The sequence below is a fragment of the Lepeophtheirus salmonis genome, chromosome 6 (assembly GCF_016086655.4).
Source record: "Lepeophtheirus salmonis chromosome 6, UVic_Lsal_1.4, whole genome shotgun sequence".
In the NCBI taxonomy this organism is placed as follows: domain Eukaryota; kingdom Metazoa; phylum Arthropoda; class Copepoda; order Siphonostomatoida; family Caligidae; genus Lepeophtheirus; species Lepeophtheirus salmonis.
Genome location: NC_052136.2, coordinates 13,156,701 through 13,179,296, shown reverse-complemented (window position 1 = coordinate 13,179,296; position 22,596 = coordinate 13,156,701). Strand labels below are relative to the sequence as shown.

Below are 22,596 nucleotides of genomic sequence, written 5' to 3'. Positions count from 1 at the left end.
TAAAATAGGTACATATAGATGTTATTGAAGTTGAAAGTAAGCAGAGAGGGAAAGGCGGAGGGGGTGAGGATAATATGAAATGACGATAGAATAAGGAATGAAAAGAGAGAGGTACGTGTCCTTTATTTTGCGGCCGGGCCAAAAAAAGAACAGTAGGAATAAAAATAAAAGAGAGCACAAAAAAAGGAGAGGATAAAAGTTGGTATCCTTGGTTCAATTTTTTTTCTTCTTTTTGAAGAGATATAGAGAGAGTGAGAGAGACAGATAGAAAGAGAGAGAGGGAGAGAGAGAGGAGTAAAAGAGAAGGAGAGAGAGAGAGAGAAAAGAAGAATATATAAAAAAATGAAAAAAAATGTCTGTTGATGAGTGAGGTTATTTAATATTTACTACTACTCAAAAGTTTATTCAAGTATTTAATATGGTGAATCCAAGTAATTGAATGAATACGTAACTATTGATCCCTAAACTATCATGTCGATCGAGACACGTAGTAATTCTGCGCTGTTGAAGCGAGCGGAGCAGCTAAAGCGGTGGCAAGAGAGCGATACATGTCGAAGGAGTGGAGAACATCGATCCACTATTAAAGCTAAAGTTCAGTTTACAGATGGTTGTGTCTTCCTCGCTGCATGTGCTGCTTCAGACAAGGAAGAAGTTCGGCGCTTGCTCGCTCGGGGGGCGGATATCGATACTGCCAACGTCGATGGACTCACTGCTTTGCATCAGGTTACTCCTTCTTTTCTTGTCAGTTCTTTCTATCCAAGCGACTGTCCGTGTGGCCAGGCGAGCCACTCACACAGGGACTCTTTCAACTCTCAGTCCATCAAACGACTTTGATTCTCATACAACTTCCCCGTAGATAAAAGCTCATTCATCCAAGAAATTCAGTTCAATGCTATGCCTCTTATAAGGCGAACTTATATTACTAGCATTTTCATTCAAGCGGATCCTTCCAACTCTTATTCAATAGTCATAGTTATTCTTTTCTATACTTTTACGTTGTAATCCAACTCAAAGGTATTGACATTGCAGAATGTCAAAAAGTGCAGAATTAACTCATACATGCAATACATTGTATTATGGATTTTAAGGTCACTTGAAACACAAAAGATTTCTTTCATTGCTATTCATAAACAATTTTGTCCAGGGAATTTAAACCCCCAAATAACCCATTACCTTCATGTCATTTTTTTATTTTTTTTTTTACCTTTTCCCTAATATGTATATGCTATTAGATTGCCCAACTTGGCAGTGATCATTAACTTCTAAAGTCTCCTGTCAATACATTATGTTTTATACCTTCTTATTTGTGAATATTTAATAATGAATGCAATTTATTTCATTTAAATATACATGCATATCCATGTAGATCCATTCGAGATCTATCTCATGAAGGATATTCAAAATATTTCGTTTTAGAATTAAGTATATTTTAAAATATATATACTTATTCACTGTTTGTTTATATTATAAATACTATAGAAAGTATCTGACCTTTAAAAATGTCTAACCAGCGCTTATGGCTTTTTTCCTGCTCTATGAGAATCTTCTTATTGAAAAAGTATGTTGATTCTAGCTAAAAATGAGCTTGTTTTTATAGGCGAATTTTATGACAGAATGAATCTGGACGGTTACCAAATATTTTTTCCCTTAGATACATTCTGTAGTTTGAAAAAAATGTCATTCTTTCCCTTGAAATAAAGGGGAAAATATGAAAATCTAGTGCACTCAAAAAGGATTTGAAGGATAGGATATAAAAAATTGAAGGCATTTATTTTAGCCCAATTTAAAAATAAGGAGTAGATTAATATGTATATGCTCCTAAGTAACACGTTTGATAATATGTACCATTTTTATGTTAGGCTTGTATTGATGACAATCTGGAAATGGTTGAATTCCTTGTTGAGAGAGGTGCTGACGTAAATCGAGGTGATAACGAAGGATGGACCCCTCTTCATGCGACAGCTTCTTGCGGATTTCTTAGCATTGCAAAGTACATAAACGCCCTTCACATACTTTCATAAGAGATCTGAGTTTTAACCCCCTATCTATCATTATTCTTATTCAAGGTACTTATTAGAACACAAATGTAATGTAGCAGCAGTGAACAATGACGGAGAGTTGGCCATCGATATATCTGAATCAGATGAAATGGAGGAATTACTCCAAAACGAAATTGACACTCGAAGCATCGATTGTGATGCATCTCGCGTCGTAGAAGAGTGTATGATGTTTGAAGATGCCACTAAATGGGTTGAATCTGATAAATTTGGAGATGTGCCTCATCAAAAGACAGGTGCTACATCTCTTCATGTTGCCGCTGCCAAAGGCTATATTAAAGTTATAGGGTAATAATTACCATTCGGCTGAGTTTTAATACCCATAATATTTTTATTCTGTTTCCAATGAAAGGTTACTACTCGAATGTAACGCTCCGATCAACATTCAGGATTATGATGGGTGGACACCATTACATGCAGCAGCACATTGGTCTCAAAGAGAAGCCATTGATTTATTATGCAAGAATCACGCTGATATGGATATTAAAAACTACGTCGGGCAGACTTGTTTTGATGTTGCTGACCCTGATGTCTTAAAATTTCTGGAAGACTTGAAAAGAAAACAAGCTTCTATGCAAAAAGATCGTCCTGATTTCAGAAACCTGGCCAACCGTCCATCAACTACTACCACGTCCAGCCTTGCCCATTCAGGAGGGAGGAGGAGGTAAAACAATTATTCACATTCTTTTTTTTTTTTTTAAGTTTATCTTAACATGGTGAAAGATATTGCAAAAATGTTCTGCTCTTCAAATTTTCAGCATCAATCTCGTCACAAACAACAACAACAACAACATCGTTAATTCTAATAACCGAAATATTAAGATAATTGCTGATGATAATAGTGATAGGTATTTTTGGCATCTTCTGTAATCGTCCTCACTTTTCGTTTCATTTTAATCGTGTACTTGCTACTAACTCTTGCTTTTGAGTATCTTTTGAATTAATTAATCCACTACATACTACATTTATTAGTGAATAACAACGTCAGCCACTCTTTTTTTTCCAGAGAAGCATATGATAGAGAAAATATAATTTTATTATACTAATTTATCACATCTTTTTCTTGCACAGCTGATTTTTTCTGTTTTCTCTATGTCGAATATTAGCTTTGAGTTATTTTCTTCATTAATTGTTTTTTCCTAATTAAATTCCCCTTAAATTTAGTAGATAGGTGTTGCCAATTTCATCTATCGATAAAAGATGCATCACTTCGTATTATAAAAAGTAGCGTGTAATAAACTGCCACTCATCATTAGTTATTTTAATATAACAATCTAATCCTTCCACCACTTTTATTCTCAATTCATATTCACTCATACAATTTGTATCTCCCCTTAATATCTACAAAAGAATCAAAATGTTGATATATGAATTAAATGAGTTTTGATTTCATTTCTAACACTACCAATTAATTTAATCAGTTGTGTATATAATTATAATTATTTGTTAAATATGTGTTTTCTATATTATAGGTCCTCCATTACACGGCTTTCAATTGATGATAAGGAACTCAGATTAAAGAAAGATTCGAGTTATGAAAGGGATTCACTTAGAGGATCATCCCTTGTCTCAGAAACTATTCAAGAATCAAATAAATCCAATGCAGAGTCAGATTCAGATGTTGGTAAGACTTTACAAGATATTTTTTAAATACAGACAAAAAAAAAATCTTACTTTCTTTTTAAGGTCGTAAAAACCGAGCAAATCTATCTGATAATAACAGCCTCCCAAAAATTACATTATCTAAAGATGATTCCTCTAATAAAGTTCCAGGCTATTCTCCGCCCCATCCAGCTGAATCTGATAAGAAAAAACCTATATCTTCCTCTCCTTCTGAATCTTCAGACGATGTTCATCCATGGAGACGACCAGTTTCCCTCCGATCTCGTCCAGTTTCTTCAACATTAAACAGCAAAAAGGATGATAGTTCTGATTCAGAAGTTCCGCTTCGAAGAATTCATAGTTTTGAATCGGATGAGAAGTAAGTGTTTAAGCTATATTGGTGAATTCATTAGGAGGTGATTAATAGAAAGAAATGTAAATACGACATTTTTCACAATAATCATTCGAGTTTTATTTATTGCATAATTAATTTTAAAAAGTAAAACATGGCTCTAATGCAGGGATTTTCATACAACGTTTTCCTCGGCGGAGCCATATAGCATTTTTTTAATATGTTGTGGTATACAAAATATGTTCAACCAAATGTTTTGTTTATTATTTATGTAATCTCCCATGGAGCCCTGGTTGGGAACTAATGCTTTAATGAACTTTATTATACCACCTGTTATCCTTAATTCAATTATTAGCATACTTTAGCTTGAAAAATGGTAATGGCTTTTTACTAATTTCATAACAAATGTTGTTTATTTCGTATCAATTTTGTGTGAGTTAATTTTTTAATATTATTCCTTAAAATGTGTGTAAATAAGTATTGATTTCAAACTGTACATTTAAGCAATTGAACTGGATGATGAGGATTAATTATCTTTTTATATGCGTGCATGTCTCCCTCTAACAAATCTGCAATTTTCAACCCTTATTTTTATAGATTTTACACAAGACTAACGGAATTAAGAGAAAAAATTCGTTCAAATCATACCTCCTCCGAAGCAGCATCATCTAGCAGCAGCAGCAACATCAGCAATCCGTCATCAACCTCAAATGAGCAAACTCCTCCTTACAGATCTACAACTACTACTACTTCTACTAATAGCAGTAGTAGTTACCGGTATCTAAACACAACCCCTTGTTCTAGTTCTAGTTCCTCAACTACAAATTTTTCGTCTTTGCCACGCACGTATGGCTATCATCGTAACCTTCCTTCATTACCTGAATGTTCTAAATATAGCCCTACTAACGCCGGATCCTCAGGATCTCTGATTCGCTCTTCTTCCCTCCGTGATAATTCGGTTGCTTACACCCCTGTGCCTTTTCGCCAATCGACCCAAGAAGATGAATCTCCTCCTTCGACTAGTCAACTTAATACTCTTAACAACAACAATATCGACAATAACATTCTTAATGACAATAACAATAATAATCAAAATAATAGTAATAATTTTAATAACCACAATAATAACAAAAACAACACTCGATTGCAAAGACGACACCAAAATATGTCGACTGATGATGATGATGTCAGTTCTTCAAAAAGTCATACTAGTTCTAGTACTGAGACTCCTGCTTTAATATCAGACAAAAAAATCAATGACTTTACCTCTCCGCACTCACGACCAACGACACTTTCAGTTGGAAGAAGTCTTTTATGGTAAACACAATTCACACAATCTTAATATTAATGTTTTTATTATTAACCTTGGGTGGTATCAATTCTGGGGGGGTTCTTGTTCTTAGGTGGCCTTTTTTTTTTACTCTACTATTTGTAAATATATGTTTTGAATGCGTATGTTTGTGTCTAGTGATGTTTTTATCTATGTCACTCTCATATATGTGCATAAAACCACCATACTACTATGTGTATACATACTTAATTATTGCATATCAATTTGCAATGAAGTTCTTTCTAGGATCTTAATAAAAAAAATACTCAAGCTATATTTATTTATTTTAGGAAACGCTATGAACCAGATGGAGGAAACAGAGTAAAAAGCGATTCCTCGTTGGCAAATAACAGTCTATCATCAAAACATCAACCTCCTCAATCTCATGTCAGAAGGTACTGTTTAATTCTTCTTCTTTGTCTTTAATTTTTTTAAATATATATATTTTTTTGAAATACCAACATAACTTTTGGGTATAATTATATATGCATTATGGATTACTTTGATCCATATATCGTCTGCAGGGTCGATTAGATAAATCCGGACTTTTTAAAACCTTATCAAAAAATATATCTAGAGCAACTTTTATAGCAAGCATTTATAATTTTGAGATATGATATTAGGGTTTTGAGAACATGCTTGCTATCCCAAATGCATTGGCGAATTATCTCGCAAGAATAATGGTCATAGTGCAATCAACAACTTGTAAGTTCAGTATCAAGAGGAGTACTATTTTTGGAAAAAGGAAAACAATGAGGTCGAGAAACTCCATAAGCAAGTTTGACAAGAAGAGTTGTTGTACGATTGTTGCTGACCTAAAACGGTTCATCAGATCTAACCTAAGAATCCCTACCAGTATTCTGGCCAAGAAACGCAATATGAACCATTTAACTGTTATGAAAGCCATTAATTTGCAAGATGAAGTCCTACAAACATCAAATCCTTATAAAAGTCAGCAAGGTCAGAATTGGTTATAAATTGTTCAAAAAAAGAAATTCAATGGGGGAAGATTAATTTTCTTCAGTGATGATATGAACTGGATTGTGCGTGGATGTTCATAATGATTGATTTATAGCTGAAGTGGGTGATGATGTCTGTAACATTTTTGTATCAAAGTTTTCAGTCTTTATTATGACTCTGAGTGTCTTGGAAGCAATAGTAGTGATATTGGAATAACCATTTTCCTGGGGATGTGGTGAATGCCTATGAGTCTTTTTGTCCTCGTATTGAGGGAATGATTTTTTTTTTTTTTTTTTTTTTTTTTTTTTTTTTGCATTATTTGCTTTACACGTTGTTTTTGGAAAGAAACAAAAATAGTTGGGTTTGATCTAATCGAGCCTGTACAATTTGTTAAATTATCATATTTTATTATTATATTACCTTTATAATCAGTGTTGTTGATGAAAAAATGAACTCCTCTGTACCATCTACTAAAGAAGACGATCATCCATCTATGAATGATAAATCAACGTTAGGCTCTGTCTTTAAAAACTTCTTTAAGTGGGTTATTATTAGTGTTATTTTTTTATGCAAAGTTTTTTCCTTGTGATATTTCATTTTATTTAATTGAATTGTTTGAAATATTAATCAGTAAAACTTTTCTCTATAATTTTATTAAGTCATCCTCCTAGTAGTATAAAAACATCTACCTATAGAGAGTAATGCATTTTATATTATTAACCACTAATTTTGTGCACTTTCAGACTCATTTTATAAAGATATGTTATATACCATTGATATGATATAATATGAGTACTAATGGTTTTAATTAATTCATTTTTTTATCCTGTTTAAAATATATAAAAAAATCAATTTGAGATATTAATATATCATTAAATTTGTTTTCTAGATCTTTTGTGCCTCCAGTACGTGATGAAGAATCCGAGACACAAAGAAAGGCTCATGCTAAACGAGTTCGAGAGACCCGTCGTTCAACACAAGGAGTAACCTTAGAAGATTTGAAATCTGCCGAACAACTTGTCAAAAAGAAGCAACAACAAGAAAATCAAATACGAACGAGTGAACTTCAACAATTGGCTGCAGCAGCCTCAGGAGGAGTTGGTTCTACTGCAACAACAACCGTTACAACCTCTGCAACTTTAGTAACTTCAGGAGGTAGTTCCCCGGCTTCAACGCCATCTTCTACTTCTTCTGCTTATGATAGAAAACCGTCCTGGAGACTGAGATCATCCGAAGGTGCTAATGACAGGAATAGGGTAAATATTACTTTTTATTATTTTAAATCTTGGGGGAAAAACAAATATTTATGAATAACACATAATACATAAGAATGTAATTCTTAATTAATTAGAATATAAACTGATATATATATGATATAATTTTTACGAGGAAACGGATTTGACTCAAATTTGGTATGTGGTATCATTTATAGTAGTCCTACTCAGAAATGAAATATTGGATCCGTAACTCAATCCAACTCTAAGAGTTCTGAAGTCATCGGAAAAAGATGCATAAATTAGACTTTTGATTAGAGATATATTATTATAAACCAGAGCAATAATAGGCAAGTATAAGACTTTATTGAAAGGCTATCAGTTACCTGAGCAAAACTAATGACACAATTGTTTTAAAATTTTCATTATGAAAAAAACAAAAGTTCACAAAGTCCATAGTTTTTTACCTTAAATTTTTAAAGTTAGCGGTTTTCGATTAAAAAAAAATTAAAACCATCTAAAGATGGAACACTCATAAATCTTTAAAAAAAGTGTAGAGTGGTGAAGTATTTGAATTAGGAGTAATGGTTTGATTTATAAAAATCATAACTTCATTTTTATAGTAGTTTTATACATTAAATGTACAAAAAATACTATCTGAATGAAGTCATGGTGTACTCTTTTTTTTTTCATAAATCAAATATAAAAAAATTTAAGAAAAGTCTGGTTTAACTAACTGATAGCTTTTCAATGATCTATTATACTTGTCTATCATTGCTTTTGTTTAAGATATATTACTCATCTAAATTAATCGAAATCCAATTTTTTCACTTTAAGACCTCAGAATTCAAAGTTGGATTGAGTTACAGATATGATATTTCATATCTTAGAAGGGCTTCTATCAATGAGAAAGATAAAAAAATCAAGTTAAATTTGTTTCCTTGTGAAAATTTTTCGTTGAATCACCCATTATGTTTTCAGGGCCACAAATTGTAGGTATTAGAATTAAGGATTTATTATACCTTAAATTAATTGTTAAGAAACCATATGAAAAAATTGATTTAGATACTTTCAACTTCACTTTCTGGGTTGAATGTAATTATTTTATTATCCCATATGTGGTGAGTTAACACAAAAACAATCTTGGGAAAAAAAAATCAAGAAAGTGATGAATTTCATATTTATTTATTTTTACTTCATGAATGTATACAGCCTGATATTTTATCAACATAAAAAATAGAGGGTTTTATATTCAAATTTCTAATGTGGATTGAAATGCTCAATATTGTTAATTATAGTTAAAACATCCCTTTAATATTTGAGATTTTATTTACTTCCAGATATGCCTTTCAAATAGGTAGAATCTATCATATTATTGTCCTTTAATTATCACAAGGGAATTTTTGTTGGTGTCTCCAAGGATTATTAAGAATATTTTACTAACTAACATAAATAGAAAAATACAAATATAAACCAGAATCAATTTTGGTGGAAAATCTTTCTAGCTTGTTTTTGTATTGACGGGCCACATATGTGGCGTGTCTAGACAAAATAAATCTTGAAGCAAAATTGAGGTAATGGGGCATTCCCAATTTATTGTTTTACTTCATAAACAAATATTTTCATTATTTTATGGACTAATTTGGGTCAATTATGGGCTTCATATCCCAATTTATGGAATTTGTTAGTAGGTATATGATCCTTCAAATAAAATTTGTTTCATCTTTTTTTCTATAAAGGATCGATAAATTTGTCAATCTTTAAGTGCAATTTGTGGTGCTTCCCTAATGAATTTTCAAAATATTTTATCAATAGAAATGTAAGATAGTTAGGTTAGCAATGTATGTATCAAGAAACCATTTTAGGGAGGAAATCATCCCAGCTTGCTTTTGTGTTGACGGACCACATTATTTATGTATTTGTTTTTGATCAAAAATAAAGTTAAGATATAAGACTGGAATGATGCCATGTTGAATTAAGTGTTTCTATGTTGTTGTTTTTTTTTTTAAAACTATATACATAAATTTATTATGTATATATATTTTTTACCTTGACCCAATTTGTTTGTTGTTTTTTGAGTTTGAAAATAAGCAGAAAAAAAGATGCATCAAAAATACTAACATTAACTTCCTGAAGGAAAACTATTGCTTTCTTAAGTGCTCTTACAATAGTTGTTTTAACTATACTTACTAACATTTGTTTGTTTTCTTTGTTTTTTCTTCCATGCTTCCTTTTCCTTCTCGGCGGTGTATTTGTAGTTCCGATTAGAAGATGCAGGTCCTAGCGAAACATTAAATGCGTTGAGGAAGTCCTCTAAAATTGAAGGAAAGGGCCCTCCTCCTTTACCTTCTTCTGATCCTCCACCTCTGTCATCACCTGGTAAGGTCGCCACTCACTCTAAGGCTCGGTACTGCCAACTTGGCTTAAATTTAACACTAGAAGTACCGTTGATTGAGTTAATACTATACGTCCGAGATGTCATTTTCGGCAAATTCACCATTTTTTGAATTGATATGTACTTTTTGAATACAAATGTGAATATAAAAATGTAAAATTAAATTTTTGTTCCAAAATTAATATATAATGCAGGGCCCGTAGAAAATTTCAATTTTTAATTCTGGAATGGTCTGTCGTGCATTGAGTTAATACTATTTGGCTAAGGTGTTGTTTTTGACACTTTTATGAATATATTATTATTGAATAGAGTTTTCAAATGATTTCTATGCACTAACAAATATTAGTTCATGGAACTCTTTTTGGTAAATACTTAACCATAAAGGATATTTGTAATATATTTAGGATATCTGTAAGAACCAAGTTACATCAAATCTTTTTCGATTACTTTACTCATTTTGGATACTTGATATGTACTCGATTTGATGTGCTTAAAAAATGACATTGAAACTGGATTAGTGTCGAAAATGACGCCTCGGCTGTTTTAGTGTTAAACTAGGAACTTATAGCGTCATTATATTTAAAGTGTCTTAAATTGAAGTCGAGTTGGTCTAACCGGGCTAATCTCTCCCTGGTCTCTACTGTACTAACAAAAGTGCATGCGTGCGTGTCTTTTCCTTTCCCTTTAGGCTCAAAGGATGGTGGTACTAGCGTACTAAGCTCCTCGATTACTACTCCTACTGGAACTCAAAAAGTTATTCAACGACGCAAAAAACCTAAGCGAAGGTCCACTGGAGTTGTTCATTTAGATATTGGAGATCTCGATAATGAAGAAGAAGGAGACGAATCTGAAACGGAAGATGAGATGGAGGTAGGAGTCTTATTTGGTTTTTTGTTTTTTAAATTTATTTATTTAAAAAAGAAGAAAAAGAATTATTTTTTTTTACGAAATGAATAACAATAACCAATGGAGTTGTGTTGTTTCTCTAAAACTGCTTTTCTTAGATCATTAATGAGAGTGCTTTCTAAAAAAATTAATAATCTCGATATTAATTGTGTGGACAATTGATTTTAGATTTAAAAAGTGTTGAGCTCTCTTGTTTACTACCTCCCTTACTCTGTTGACGGTTCCCTTTGTACTGTATACTTTACAAAAAAATAAAGTACACACAGGCATCATTCCATTTGCTTTCTTAAAATTAATCTGAATATTTATTTTACCCAATTTTATATCTTTTGAAAAAGGGGTTGTTTCATAAGTAAGAGTATGATGTATGTATACCACTCCTCATTAAAGGATTAAAAGTATTTGAACAGAAAAATTTTCATCTGTCCCATGAATGTCTTAGATATTATGAGGGGAAAGTCCTCAAAACCGTTTGCTTGGAAGCTACTGCTTTGAGCATCTGCTTTTTTGTTGTAAAATAAGTGTGTGTATGGTTACTTACTTGGTTTAGAGAAAGTCGATTGCGCCCTGGTTGATGCCTTTTTTTAAGGGGGAAAATGAAGAAGAGAAACCACTATTCTACTGCCTTCTTTTTTCTTGTTCCATTACTCATATATATATATATATGCATTATTAAATGGAAAGGCACGTGACGACTTTTTATTCAATTCTCTCTCCTCCAAGGAAAGATTGATTCTTGTTTCTTCCTCTTCTTCTCCTTGAATCCATATCGAACCCTTAAAATATAGGAGGGACTCCATTGTGTGGTTCATCTCCTAACCCTCTGGTTGGTTGGTCGATTGGTAATAAAAGCTCTGGTATCCCTTTATAATGCTATCTTGACAATGTCAAGAGCTCGAAGTCGATCTGGATACATGTCGTCGTCCTCGTATTTAGGCTCCTCTTCCTATTTAGGAGACAATAATGCTTTTTCCTATTTCCCTACACCGCCAATAACAACAACTACAACAAATTCACATTCTGCCTTTGGTCTGTTAAGTTCTCCAACGTACTCATCAGTTGGGCCTGGATTACAATGCTATAGCAATGGACTTCCTTCTTCTTCTACTGGAGCATTTAACTATGCTTCAACCCCCAAGCAAAGGTATACTAATTCCAACACATACAGTAGTAACGATTTCCTATATGACTCGCTCAAATCTCCACCAATCGACTCCTTCAAATCTCCTCGGCTCTATCGAAGCACTAGATCTCATCCAGAGCTTCCAATTACAGAAATCACTCCTCCTACGCCCGCATCTCCTCATGAAAGTCCAGCTCATATGTCTTTGCTCAATGGCTATTCTGCTTTAAGCAGTGCTCGTCCAATTAAAACAAGCTCAGACTTTGAAAATTCTGGAAGAAGCAGATCCTTGGATCCTGAATATGGTCGATCGTCAGCATCCATGTACTATAGAGGAGGAGGAATGGATGTTCCCTCCGTTGATTATCATCATTTTAATTCAATACAGGAACCATCATCATCCAAGATGTATCCACTCAATACGCCTTCCCATCTTGGTGGTGTTCATCCTGAAAAGGCGTATGGAAATAGTTCCAACTATTTTGATGCCTCATCACTGCCCAATACATCTTATTCTCGTCCTCATTCAGGATCTTTTCGCTCCACAGTACCTAGTTATAGGATTAGTGATGCTTACAGAGACCCTCATCATCATTCATCAAGTCCTATTCGAAGCTACCGAGATGAAATCTCTGAGCCTTCCTCTCCCCCTCATCATCATCACCATCACTCTCGCCACTCTTCGAGAAACTATGAGTGCGAGAGAGATGGGTGTGGAAGCGGAAAGCAAAGTAGTAAAAGTCGAAGATGCAGAGACGATGAAAGTCCTCCTCGACGAAAATCATCATGCTCTTATGAGGACAATCAACCTTCTTCTTCTTGTAATAAAAGGTCGTGTAATGAAGACTCAGGAAAAAGCCCCTCACCTCCTCCGCGTAGCTCATCGAACACCTGCAATCACGAAATTGATGATAAATGTATTTCCAAGTTAGGACGCAAAACGTCAACCATCATACGAGAGAGCACTCATAAAAAACATGAACATACCTCTGCTCCTGTCCCTAATAAGGAAAGGAACGTAGTCTTGAGCTTTGAGAAATACCAATCTCCATATGCTACAATCAATCGGATTGCAAATATGGGGGGCTCTGATGATGAAGAAGATGAATTAGATCTTCAACAACAGCTTCTGGCTTCACTTACTCGTTCTAAAACTGTTAATAGAAACAATCCAGGATTGTTACGCTCTACTAGGGCAACTGCATTTAGAGATATTAAACTAAAGAATCCGACTTCCCTTTCTAAGAGGGATCGACGTAAAACTCTTGCATATGGAGTATCTGCCAGGGATCTCCAAGCTAAGCCTTCTTCCTCCTCCTCTTCCAAGTTTATTATTCCAAAGTTAGAGGCTTATGATCTAGCTCTTCAAAAAGACTCTTACAATATTATAAATCAAGAAGACTTAGTGATAGAGCCAGAATTATCTTTTACGGGATTTAGTCCAGAAATGGGTCTTGGGGCTACAACGTCTCTCAAACCACAACAGCATCATGTTTTGGTAATTTTGCTAATAATTATCTGTTGTTTTCATAGTTAGACCCTTTCTTCCTTACTTACTTCATTTGAATGAGTTATTTATAATTGTTTATAAGGCTTCCTTTAAATAGACATTGGAGAGAATGTTGATTTTTTTTATTATTCAAAATGAAAAGTTAAAAAAAAATGTAAAATTAGAATGAATCAAAAGTCAACCAAGGAAGGAGAGACTCAAGCCAATCCTCTCCTTCCTTTCTAAAAGTCCGATTGGAGTACATATTTTGAAAGAACAAAAATTCATTGGGATTTAAGGAAGTCTTAATTTCTATTCTTGTGCCTAATCTAGATAATACAATTCATTTTCCCTTTTAACTTTTCTTCGGGATGATTATTAAAATAGGCTGCACCTTCCTTGACGCTGGCCTCATTAGAACGAGAAGTTAATGGATTACAAGTAGCGGCTGAAGAAGATGAAAAATTAATTGTTCTCAGAAAAGATGATTTAAATTCTCTGTTGACTGCTAAGCCTACTCTACTGATAGGAAAGGAACTTGTAAGAAATTTTATATCTTTAATCTATCTCTGACTAGAAGCATCTGTTGATTGTTAATAATAATTAGAGAGCAGCTTTTGAGTGCAAAATTACCCATTAACCAGTTGCCCTATTAAAACGGAGGGATGAGAGGAGAAGCTGGTATCACTAATAAATAAATATATTCATATCTAAACTTTTTGGCTTATTTTTGATACAAACTTTTGATACCTAAACATTTTTGAGAACCTTTCCACAGCGATATATTTTTCTCCCACAAGTAGTTTATGATTTTTATGTATTAAATCATAATAAGTATTTTAACAGATACCTAAAATTTTGAATGACCATACATGAAATTATTATAGGGTTCATTTTGCAATTACTGCATGATTTGAACTAAAATGATACCCCCAAAAATATTAAGTAAGGGTATTAAATTAAATCAAGTACTCTTACTCTGAATACATGCATCCGTGGTAGTCGTTTGAAAATTTGGTATTACCCCATCACTAGTATATTTTGCCATAAAGTCCTCTGACAATATATGAATGTTATATATTGTGGGGTCTTTCAACACTCCAGCAAGCTAGCTATACTAAATGATTTCCCCCAAAATTGAGTCTGCATTACCTAGATTTATACTACTAACTAATTATCTTACATTTGTTCTAGTTAATAAAATATTCTTATTAATCCTTCGGAGACACCCCAAAATTACTCTTAAAGAACGCAAAAATTCCCTCATCATAATTAATGAACAATAATATGATAGATTCTATTTGAAAGGTCATATAATCGAGGCCAAAGAAGTCACAAATATCAAATGAGTGTTTTAAACTTTAGTTGACATTATTGAGTATTTCAACCCATCTCCAAAATTTGAATATAAAGCCCATAATTTACCGTTCATAAAATATTAGGCTGTATGAATTGATTAATCATTTTCTGGATTTTTGACGCTCCACATATAATTAATTAAATACATAGAATATGATTTCATTCAATATTCAATATATTTTCTATGTGGTACATATTATGCATTTGGAAAGGTATTTATTCAAAATCTTAGGATTGTTATGTTCATGTATTGATTATTTCAAGTAAGATATTATGAAAAGGCGGCGTGTGTTAGCCTTGCAAGCAGTGTCTAATGAAAAGGTGCCCAAGTCCCCTATTGCTATTGCATACATATATATTTTAACCCTGCCGTGAGTTTTCTTTTAAAGGGAAGAGGTATAATACATACTACATGCTTGCTGCATACAAACATAGAGAGGTATCCACTTCATGTAACTTACTCCATGATCTAACGACAAAATACATGTATATACAATACACGGTTGCTCTTAGTATTATACTTTTCGAACACTCCTGCTATTACTACTACATACTACGACTAGTTGTTGTTGACTTGTTGCAGTGGTTGTGGTAGTGATGCTGTTAATAGGGTTGTGATTTCTACATCATACACTATTAACGGCAGAAGGAGGAAAAACATTATTTTTATAATATTATATACATATAAACCTTATTATAGTTTGTAATTCATGCGGAGCAGAGAATGGATTAATAAGAAAACAAAAAGCAGAATTTCTTTTTTTTTTCGCAATTCACACACTCAAAGAGCGTGTGAAATGATTATGAAGAAATTGAGTATTGATCATTACTATTACTATTATTTCTGTGTTGTTCAGTTCCATCAAACCACAACAATTCAGAGTTGTTGGTTGGTTTAGTTCCTCTTTTTTACTATCTACATACCCTCAACTTTGTTATAGAATCTCTCAGGAGACGCAAAAACATCATCATTTGGTGGAGGAGCCTCTGGGAACAACCCTTCGTCTTCTTCCAACAACAAATATCTCCATCCTAATAACGCTCATCAACCAACTTCAGGTTACCATAATAAATCTATGGAAAAAGACAGTCATAACGGTGGGGACATTGACTACAAAAAGGTAAGGACGGTTCTTTATTATTATATACATACTAATTAATGAGGGGGGGATCTCTTATTATTCAACCTAGCTATGGGAAGAATCTCAATTGGATAATTCACGTTTGAGAGATGAGTTATCCAAGAGCGAGGATACGCGGGGACGTTTGGAAGGGGCTCTTCATGTAATAATATACCTACAAACTCCATAACACGTTTTTTTAATCTATCTAATCAATTTATCCTTTTTAGTCAGCATCTAAGCCCCAAATGTCTGAAACTGAAAAAAGAGAGAAAAGAGCTCTGGAAAAGAAACTATCCGAAATGGAGGAAGAACTTAAGGTAATTCACACTCCTATTCAGTCCATATTAACTACATAATATTATTATAATACTTAATTAAATATGTAGATGCAATATTATTTGCATTGCATGATTATCTAATTGATATTCTTTCTTTTTAATTTAACTAAAGCTGCTTGCTCTATCCGAGAACTTGACTGATCAGGTAAACCATATTTGGGTAGATGAGTTAATTGTTATTATTATTAGATCTACCATATACTGTGTAGGTAATAGGATTAATTCACTTTTCTCTATATGATTCATTGATCTTTATACTATTTTTGATGAGTCTTTTTATACAAAAATGATGTTGAATACACAAATGAGGTGTTGTAGGGATGAGATGATGACTTTTAAGTTAGTTCATTATTCATAGCCCATGTAGCAAATGCATATTTTACAATAATTTTCTCTTTTTCAAATAAAAACTAAGTATTATAAGAAGGCGCAAATGTTATGTATATGATGATCCTCTCTCCCCCTTTTGAACTTATTTTTCTTCAAACTTAAAAAATGGTTGGTTGGTTGCAGAGCCACAACCATCATTGTGCTCTCTTTCATAATCCCAAGGTTGAGAACAGGAAAGGAGGAGTGAGCATTCCTCCTCGTCTTCTTCTCTATAATAACAATCCATTTGTGTGTGTATGCACTATGTATCTTGGCCTATCTTAAGATAATACCTATAATATACATATACACACTCTCTCTACCTATGAATGGACTAAGTATGTAACTATGGTTGTGCTCCTATAACCTTGATGAATACTATATGATTTCTATTATGTACACAATATAAATGTATGTACAGATTAGGGCTCGACCGATATGAATTTTTTGGTACCCATGTCCATAATTGGAGGTTTGAATACCGATCCATATGCCGGTCCCTCCCCCTTCAAATTTACGTCAGTAAAAATAAATAAACCAATGCCTAAGCATGGTTGGCTATTTTCGCATCTCTATTATATATCTCTTCACTATTGCAAAGATTTTGATAAATTACATACCATAATTCTATTAATTTTGGAGTCATTTTTATTTCATTGACGACCGGTTTTGACAATAATTAGGCTTAAATGGGATTTCAAATTGATTAAGGTAATAATAACCTGTAGCCTTGGCTAATTACTGATAAATATAAAACTACCTAAAATCGTTACATGATCGATCGAGCTCTAGTAGTACTAATGGATAAAATATAAATATACCTACATAAGATTTTTCACTTTAATATCCTAGCAATTGCAAAAGTTTAAGGCGGAAAATGAGAGATTAAAATCCGAAAATCGAGCCCTGAGTCGGGTTGTTTCAAAGCTGACTTCTTCTCCCGCTGCTGCGACTTCTTCTCCATCGACCAAGTCATCTTCCGCTCTATCCAAATCCTCTTATGGAAACTTTTAAAAAATGTCTCCTTACTTAATAATACACATTATCTTGATTTAAAGTAAATCTATCCCCCTTTTCCCCTAATTTTTCCTCTTGATTAGTAATTAATACTGTACTTAATGATAATAATACATAAGTTGCTCAGATATATGAACTTATGATTAGAGATGATGAGATGATCTAAGAATAAAAGGATAACACGACCAAGGTACACACTACAAGTAAAAAGTATCTGCTTATTATACGAAATACATTATAATATTTGCTTTTCTGCACGTATTTTCAAAAAATGACTTTGGATCCCCCCTCCTACTTGTATGTACCTAACTATCTTCCAAGAATGATTATTTTATTATCATGATTAATGTATAATGGTGTGTGTTCATCATTCACAAAAAAAAAATAACCCTGCTTGTTTGATTTGGATTGTTAGTTACTTAATAATACGTGTGTATTGTACATACTTAAAAACAAGTATTTTGAGTGTGTGTTATTGTTATAGAGCAATTATTATCCTCCAAAAATTATAATCTGATGGTGGATACCATGAACATATTTAACCTTATTTACTAACATCCCCAATACCCTCCCCCATTCTACAGCATTCCTTTTAGAACGGCCAATCATCTAATTCAGTGTTTTTCTAAATTGAGAAGATCTCCATTATTGAAAACTTTCACAGTTTGACAATTTTTTAAGTAATTTAATTATTTTTTTGATGACTTAAAAAAATTCATTTTTTGGGAGAATTTTTTTAGAAAAAACATTTGTTTAATTACCCTTCTTTTAAAATAAAAATTAAATTGATTGGAAAGCCTTTTCATTATACAGTACCGAAATCACGAGTTTGTTATTGTGGCTCTAATTTGAGCAACCTTGGATGTTCTCCATTAATAGGGTCGATAAATAATAGGACGGGAAACACTGGTACTGTTAAACAAGGTTTTTATTTCTTTCACAAATTTATAAAAAATGTATCATGGTATATATTGTATTCCAATCCCTTGGCCTAGTTATGCCTCCACGTACCCCAAAAAATACCACCGCGTAACGCCAGGTTTTGAGAACCACTGATTTTCAACTAACTAGTAGCTTCATTTTCTTATTTATTTGATCAATCATTCTTTTTTGTTATCTCTCTTTCTAGCAAATTGAACATCTTAAGAATGAAATACAGCGATTACGGGACGAAAACGGCGCACTTATTCGAGTTATATCCAAGCTATCCAAATAATAATGATGACAATGATGAAGCTATCAAGAAGAATAACAACAATGAGGATGACCTGGGACTTCGCTATTTCATAGAACACAAATAGTTGATGTGATGATATTGAAAGAAGACAACCATTTTATCTTTTTTATTATTATTATTATGATTATTAAATTATTATTATTACTTATTATAATTATATAATTTGTTGTTATTATTTCATTATCTCCACCTCTTTCCTCTCTCTCTCTCTCTCCATGTTCGCCCTCCCGTCACACAATTGATCCTCTACCATTTATTTATTATTTATATCACTACTACACTACTTCTACAACGACGATAATTATACGAAAAAATCATTGATGGAAATTCCTTTTTCTACAATATATATATACATATATATCATTACATTATTATTATATAATTAATTAATTACACAACGCCGGATACCCCCATGTTATTTTCTCTCTCTCTCTCTCTCTTTTTCTACATACACACAAACAAGTAAGATGCAGCATACTGTATATATTCAACATATTACATGCATATATACATACATCTATGAAATTATCTTTATACTTATATAATATTTATCAATTATTATTTATTTTTAATTCACGAAATATTCAAAAAATTAAAAAAAGAATCATCTAGTCTCTTACTATTTCCACCCCCTCCTCCTTCTCCCAGTGCTGCTACTACTATTATCACTACAAAAACTACTGCTTTTCTCCCTTTCTTTTTCTCTCTCTTTTTGGAGCTCTCCCTGCAGCAGCTTTTCTTCTTCTTCCTCCTCCTCCTCCTAATAATAACAGATTTGAATAAGAAGAAAATTAACTGTTTTGCTATTTTTTAAATATAATTTTTTTACCTAATAAATAAAAAACAAATAATGGCCCCTCCTTTTGTTTGTCTTTTTTTAATATATATATATATATGCCTTAAGTAGTTACTGTGTAGAGATGGAGACATTAAAAAATACAAAAAAATATATATATTCTATTTGTTATAATAATAATAATTAATTAATTATAATTCTCAAGGAATATAATATAATATAACCATGTATGCATCTAAATTTCTATTATATCAATCTATCTATTTTTAAACGCTCGGTCGGTCGATATTAATATTTTTGCTTCCTCCTACAAAGGCTCTCTTTCTATAAATCAATTTATTACTATTTTTATTATAATTATTAATTATGTAGTATAATTACTATGATCATTAACATTATAAAACACACGTACTATACTTTTTACTTGATTGCTATCTTAAAAATATTATATTATTACAATCTTCTATGATTCCCTTCTTTATCACCAATGCCACACCAATCTCCCTTCTTCTCCTCCTCATTCCCATTCAGACCAAGTTGTTCAAAACGGATGCAAAAGACGTTTATTAATTGTTGTTATTTACACAAAAATTAAAATAAAGCCTAATATATACATAATATTATATCTGGGCAAATATATATATATGTCAAGAGGATCTTACATTCAAATAATATTCCTTTATTATATATTATAAACCTTTAAAAAAACACAATAAAAAGGAACTTTTTTTAAATTAATTTTTGTAAAAAAAAAACAAATCCATACAATCTCAGATAAACGCATTATTGAGCGCATATTATTTGTTATATCAGTAGTTGTTGTTGAATAATTTACAATGAGCTGCTCCTCTCCCATTAACGGATTTTTTTAAAATTTAATTACATTAATTTACATATTGTTAATATACTATTATTATAGAGAATAATGGAAATATTCCACTCCTACGACTATTTACATGCAATCCAGAGAAATGAATAATAAAGTTTGTCAAGTGCCTTAAACTGCCATGTTTTTATCTATTTATTTATTTCTTCCTCTTTTTTTTTTGCGTGATTATTCCAAGTTTTATTTAATTATAAAAGTTATTAAACATTCGTATTATTATAATTATCTTTATTATTATTATAACAACATAGTTTCAAAAAAAATAAAAAGAATCTGTTTGTTTCTGGCAGAACTGATAGATAATGACAATGATTTCTCCTTCCTTTTTATTGACATCTAGCTTCCAAACTTCATTGATTCAACTTTGTTGCCCATTTTGAGGACATAAAAGGCTCCAAATTAAATATTGTTAGAAACAAAATTTGCTTGATTCTCTAGTAGTAATCTACAAATCTAATAATCTATTAATGCTACTAGTCAAGAAACTTTCCACAATGTTTTGCCCCCTTGGATTGAGATGCTGTGTTTCTGATTGCTTTTAACTCGAGAAACATAAATCGAAATTTCTGCTTTTTTGGACTGCAGAATGTTTTTTGAAGAAAATATTTATTTACTTAGGTTAGTTTTTCCCTTGTAGGAACTTAATAAAAGGAAACACCTTAAAATATAGTTTATAGGTACATGTTGACAGATTCAATTTTTTTTCAAGTTATGTGAGTATATTTTTCTGAATGAAAGGAAATGAATATAAGTCATATTTCGTAAGTACAACAAAAATTAATATGAATGAACCTTTTCTTAGAAAATCAAATACCTAAATGCATTATCGTTACGATAAAGTTGTAAAATGAATCCAATAACTTTATAATAAAAAAAAGTACTTAAAAAAATAATATTATAAAAGTTATTTATGATTTGCTGTTCTTTTTTTTCCTCATATTTATTTAGCAATCAAGGTTGATTGATAGTCTATGAAATGTAGTTCCTTATATGCCACAAAAGCTGAAAATTTGGAATTAAAAAGGTCATTTTTAGGTAAAACAATCAGCAATAAACCATCTTAATCCAGTTGACTAGTGTTATTATAACTACACAATCTTTAATTCTTAATTAAATAAAAATACTTCGATTCATTGAAAGAAGGACAAAAACAATTTAATATTACTATTTTCACAATTTATAGAGAAAAAAATATGCAAATATGAGTTTGAGAAGGTTAGTGATGATGCAGCCAAATGTTGGATAGATTGATTTTCCCGTTTATTCCGAATTGTGATACTTGATATCTACGTAGCCCTCTCCTCAAATCAAGGAATCAATTTTTTGATTAAGAAAAAGATATATTTTTGTAAGAAACATTTTCAATGTGAAGATAGGGGTAAACAAATTTTTTCAAAGATTTATTTTTTACCAACCCTCTATACATAATCCTGTTAGTTCATACTAATATAAAAATAGAGATGATAAATTTAAGTAGAAAGTAATTTGTAAAAGTATTGGTAGTTCTTCCGACCAATTTTTGAAAGTCTTAGGCTTTGTTTCTTTATCATAACAAAGATCAAAACATCTAGGGTTTCTTTTTTTTGTGGAGAAATTGTCCTACAGTAAGATCCTATGTATACAATCAGGGGAGTCCGCACCCTAATCAAGGAATTTTAGCTTTGTTTCTAAAAAAAAATCCTCAGAAGGAGGAAAAAAAAAAAAAAATCGAAAAAATTTCCCCCCTCTCAAAAAAAAAATATATTTACTGTCTATAATATATTTATATTATAGACAGTAATACATGAGTTAATACATAGAAAGACAAACTCGCTAATCCTCTTCCTAATTCCCTTTTTTAATTCGTATTTAATAAACAAAATTAAACAATTAGAATCATATCATCATTAACTTGAATTATAAATTTTTTAGATGAAAATAATACACACATTACTATAATATATATATTATAGAACGTAGCAAGGTTAATAGAAATGTATTTATATTAATCTTGGGGTGACAGGCAGTATGTTCCCCTCGCAGTCTTTTGCCTCCTGCACCCT

General features: G+C 31.9%; 1 protein-coding gene across 20 annotated transcripts; it reads left to right on the top strand.

Annotated features, from left to right (window-relative positions):
- The first annotated feature begins 253 nt into the window (after nucleotides 1-253).
- Mbs (Myosin binding subunit) lies at nucleotides 254-19,732 on the top strand. 20 transcript variants are annotated; one of them, XM_040714175.2, is made up of 19 exons: nucleotides 254-723; nucleotides 1,860-1,990; nucleotides 2,067-2,345; nucleotides 2,410-2,721; nucleotides 2,816-2,905; nucleotides 3,530-3,681; nucleotides 3,744-4,038; nucleotides 4,609-5,328; nucleotides 5,632-5,736; nucleotides 6,734-6,841; nucleotides 7,191-7,557; nucleotides 9,774-9,894; nucleotides 10,599-10,780; nucleotides 13,816-13,968; nucleotides 15,729-15,908; nucleotides 15,979-16,071; nucleotides 16,139-16,228; nucleotides 17,471-17,825; nucleotides 18,765-19,034. In XM_040714175.2, exons 1-18 carry the CDS (start codon nucleotides 472-474, stop codon nucleotides 17,630-17,632), a joined length of 3,792 nt encoding a protein of 1,263 aa, XP_040570109.1. In that variant the 5' UTR covers nucleotides 254-471; the 3' UTR covers nucleotides 17,633-17,825; nucleotides 18,765-19,034. The 20 variants fall into 20 exon arrangements, with proteins under 20 accessions (XP_040570109.1, XP_071745683.1, XP_071745671.1 ...); XM_071889573.1 differs by having other exon boundaries at nucleotides 315-1,014; XM_071889582.1 differs by lacking the exon at nucleotides 4,609-5,328.
- The last annotated feature ends 2,864 nt before the right edge of the window (nucleotides 19,733-22,596 follow it).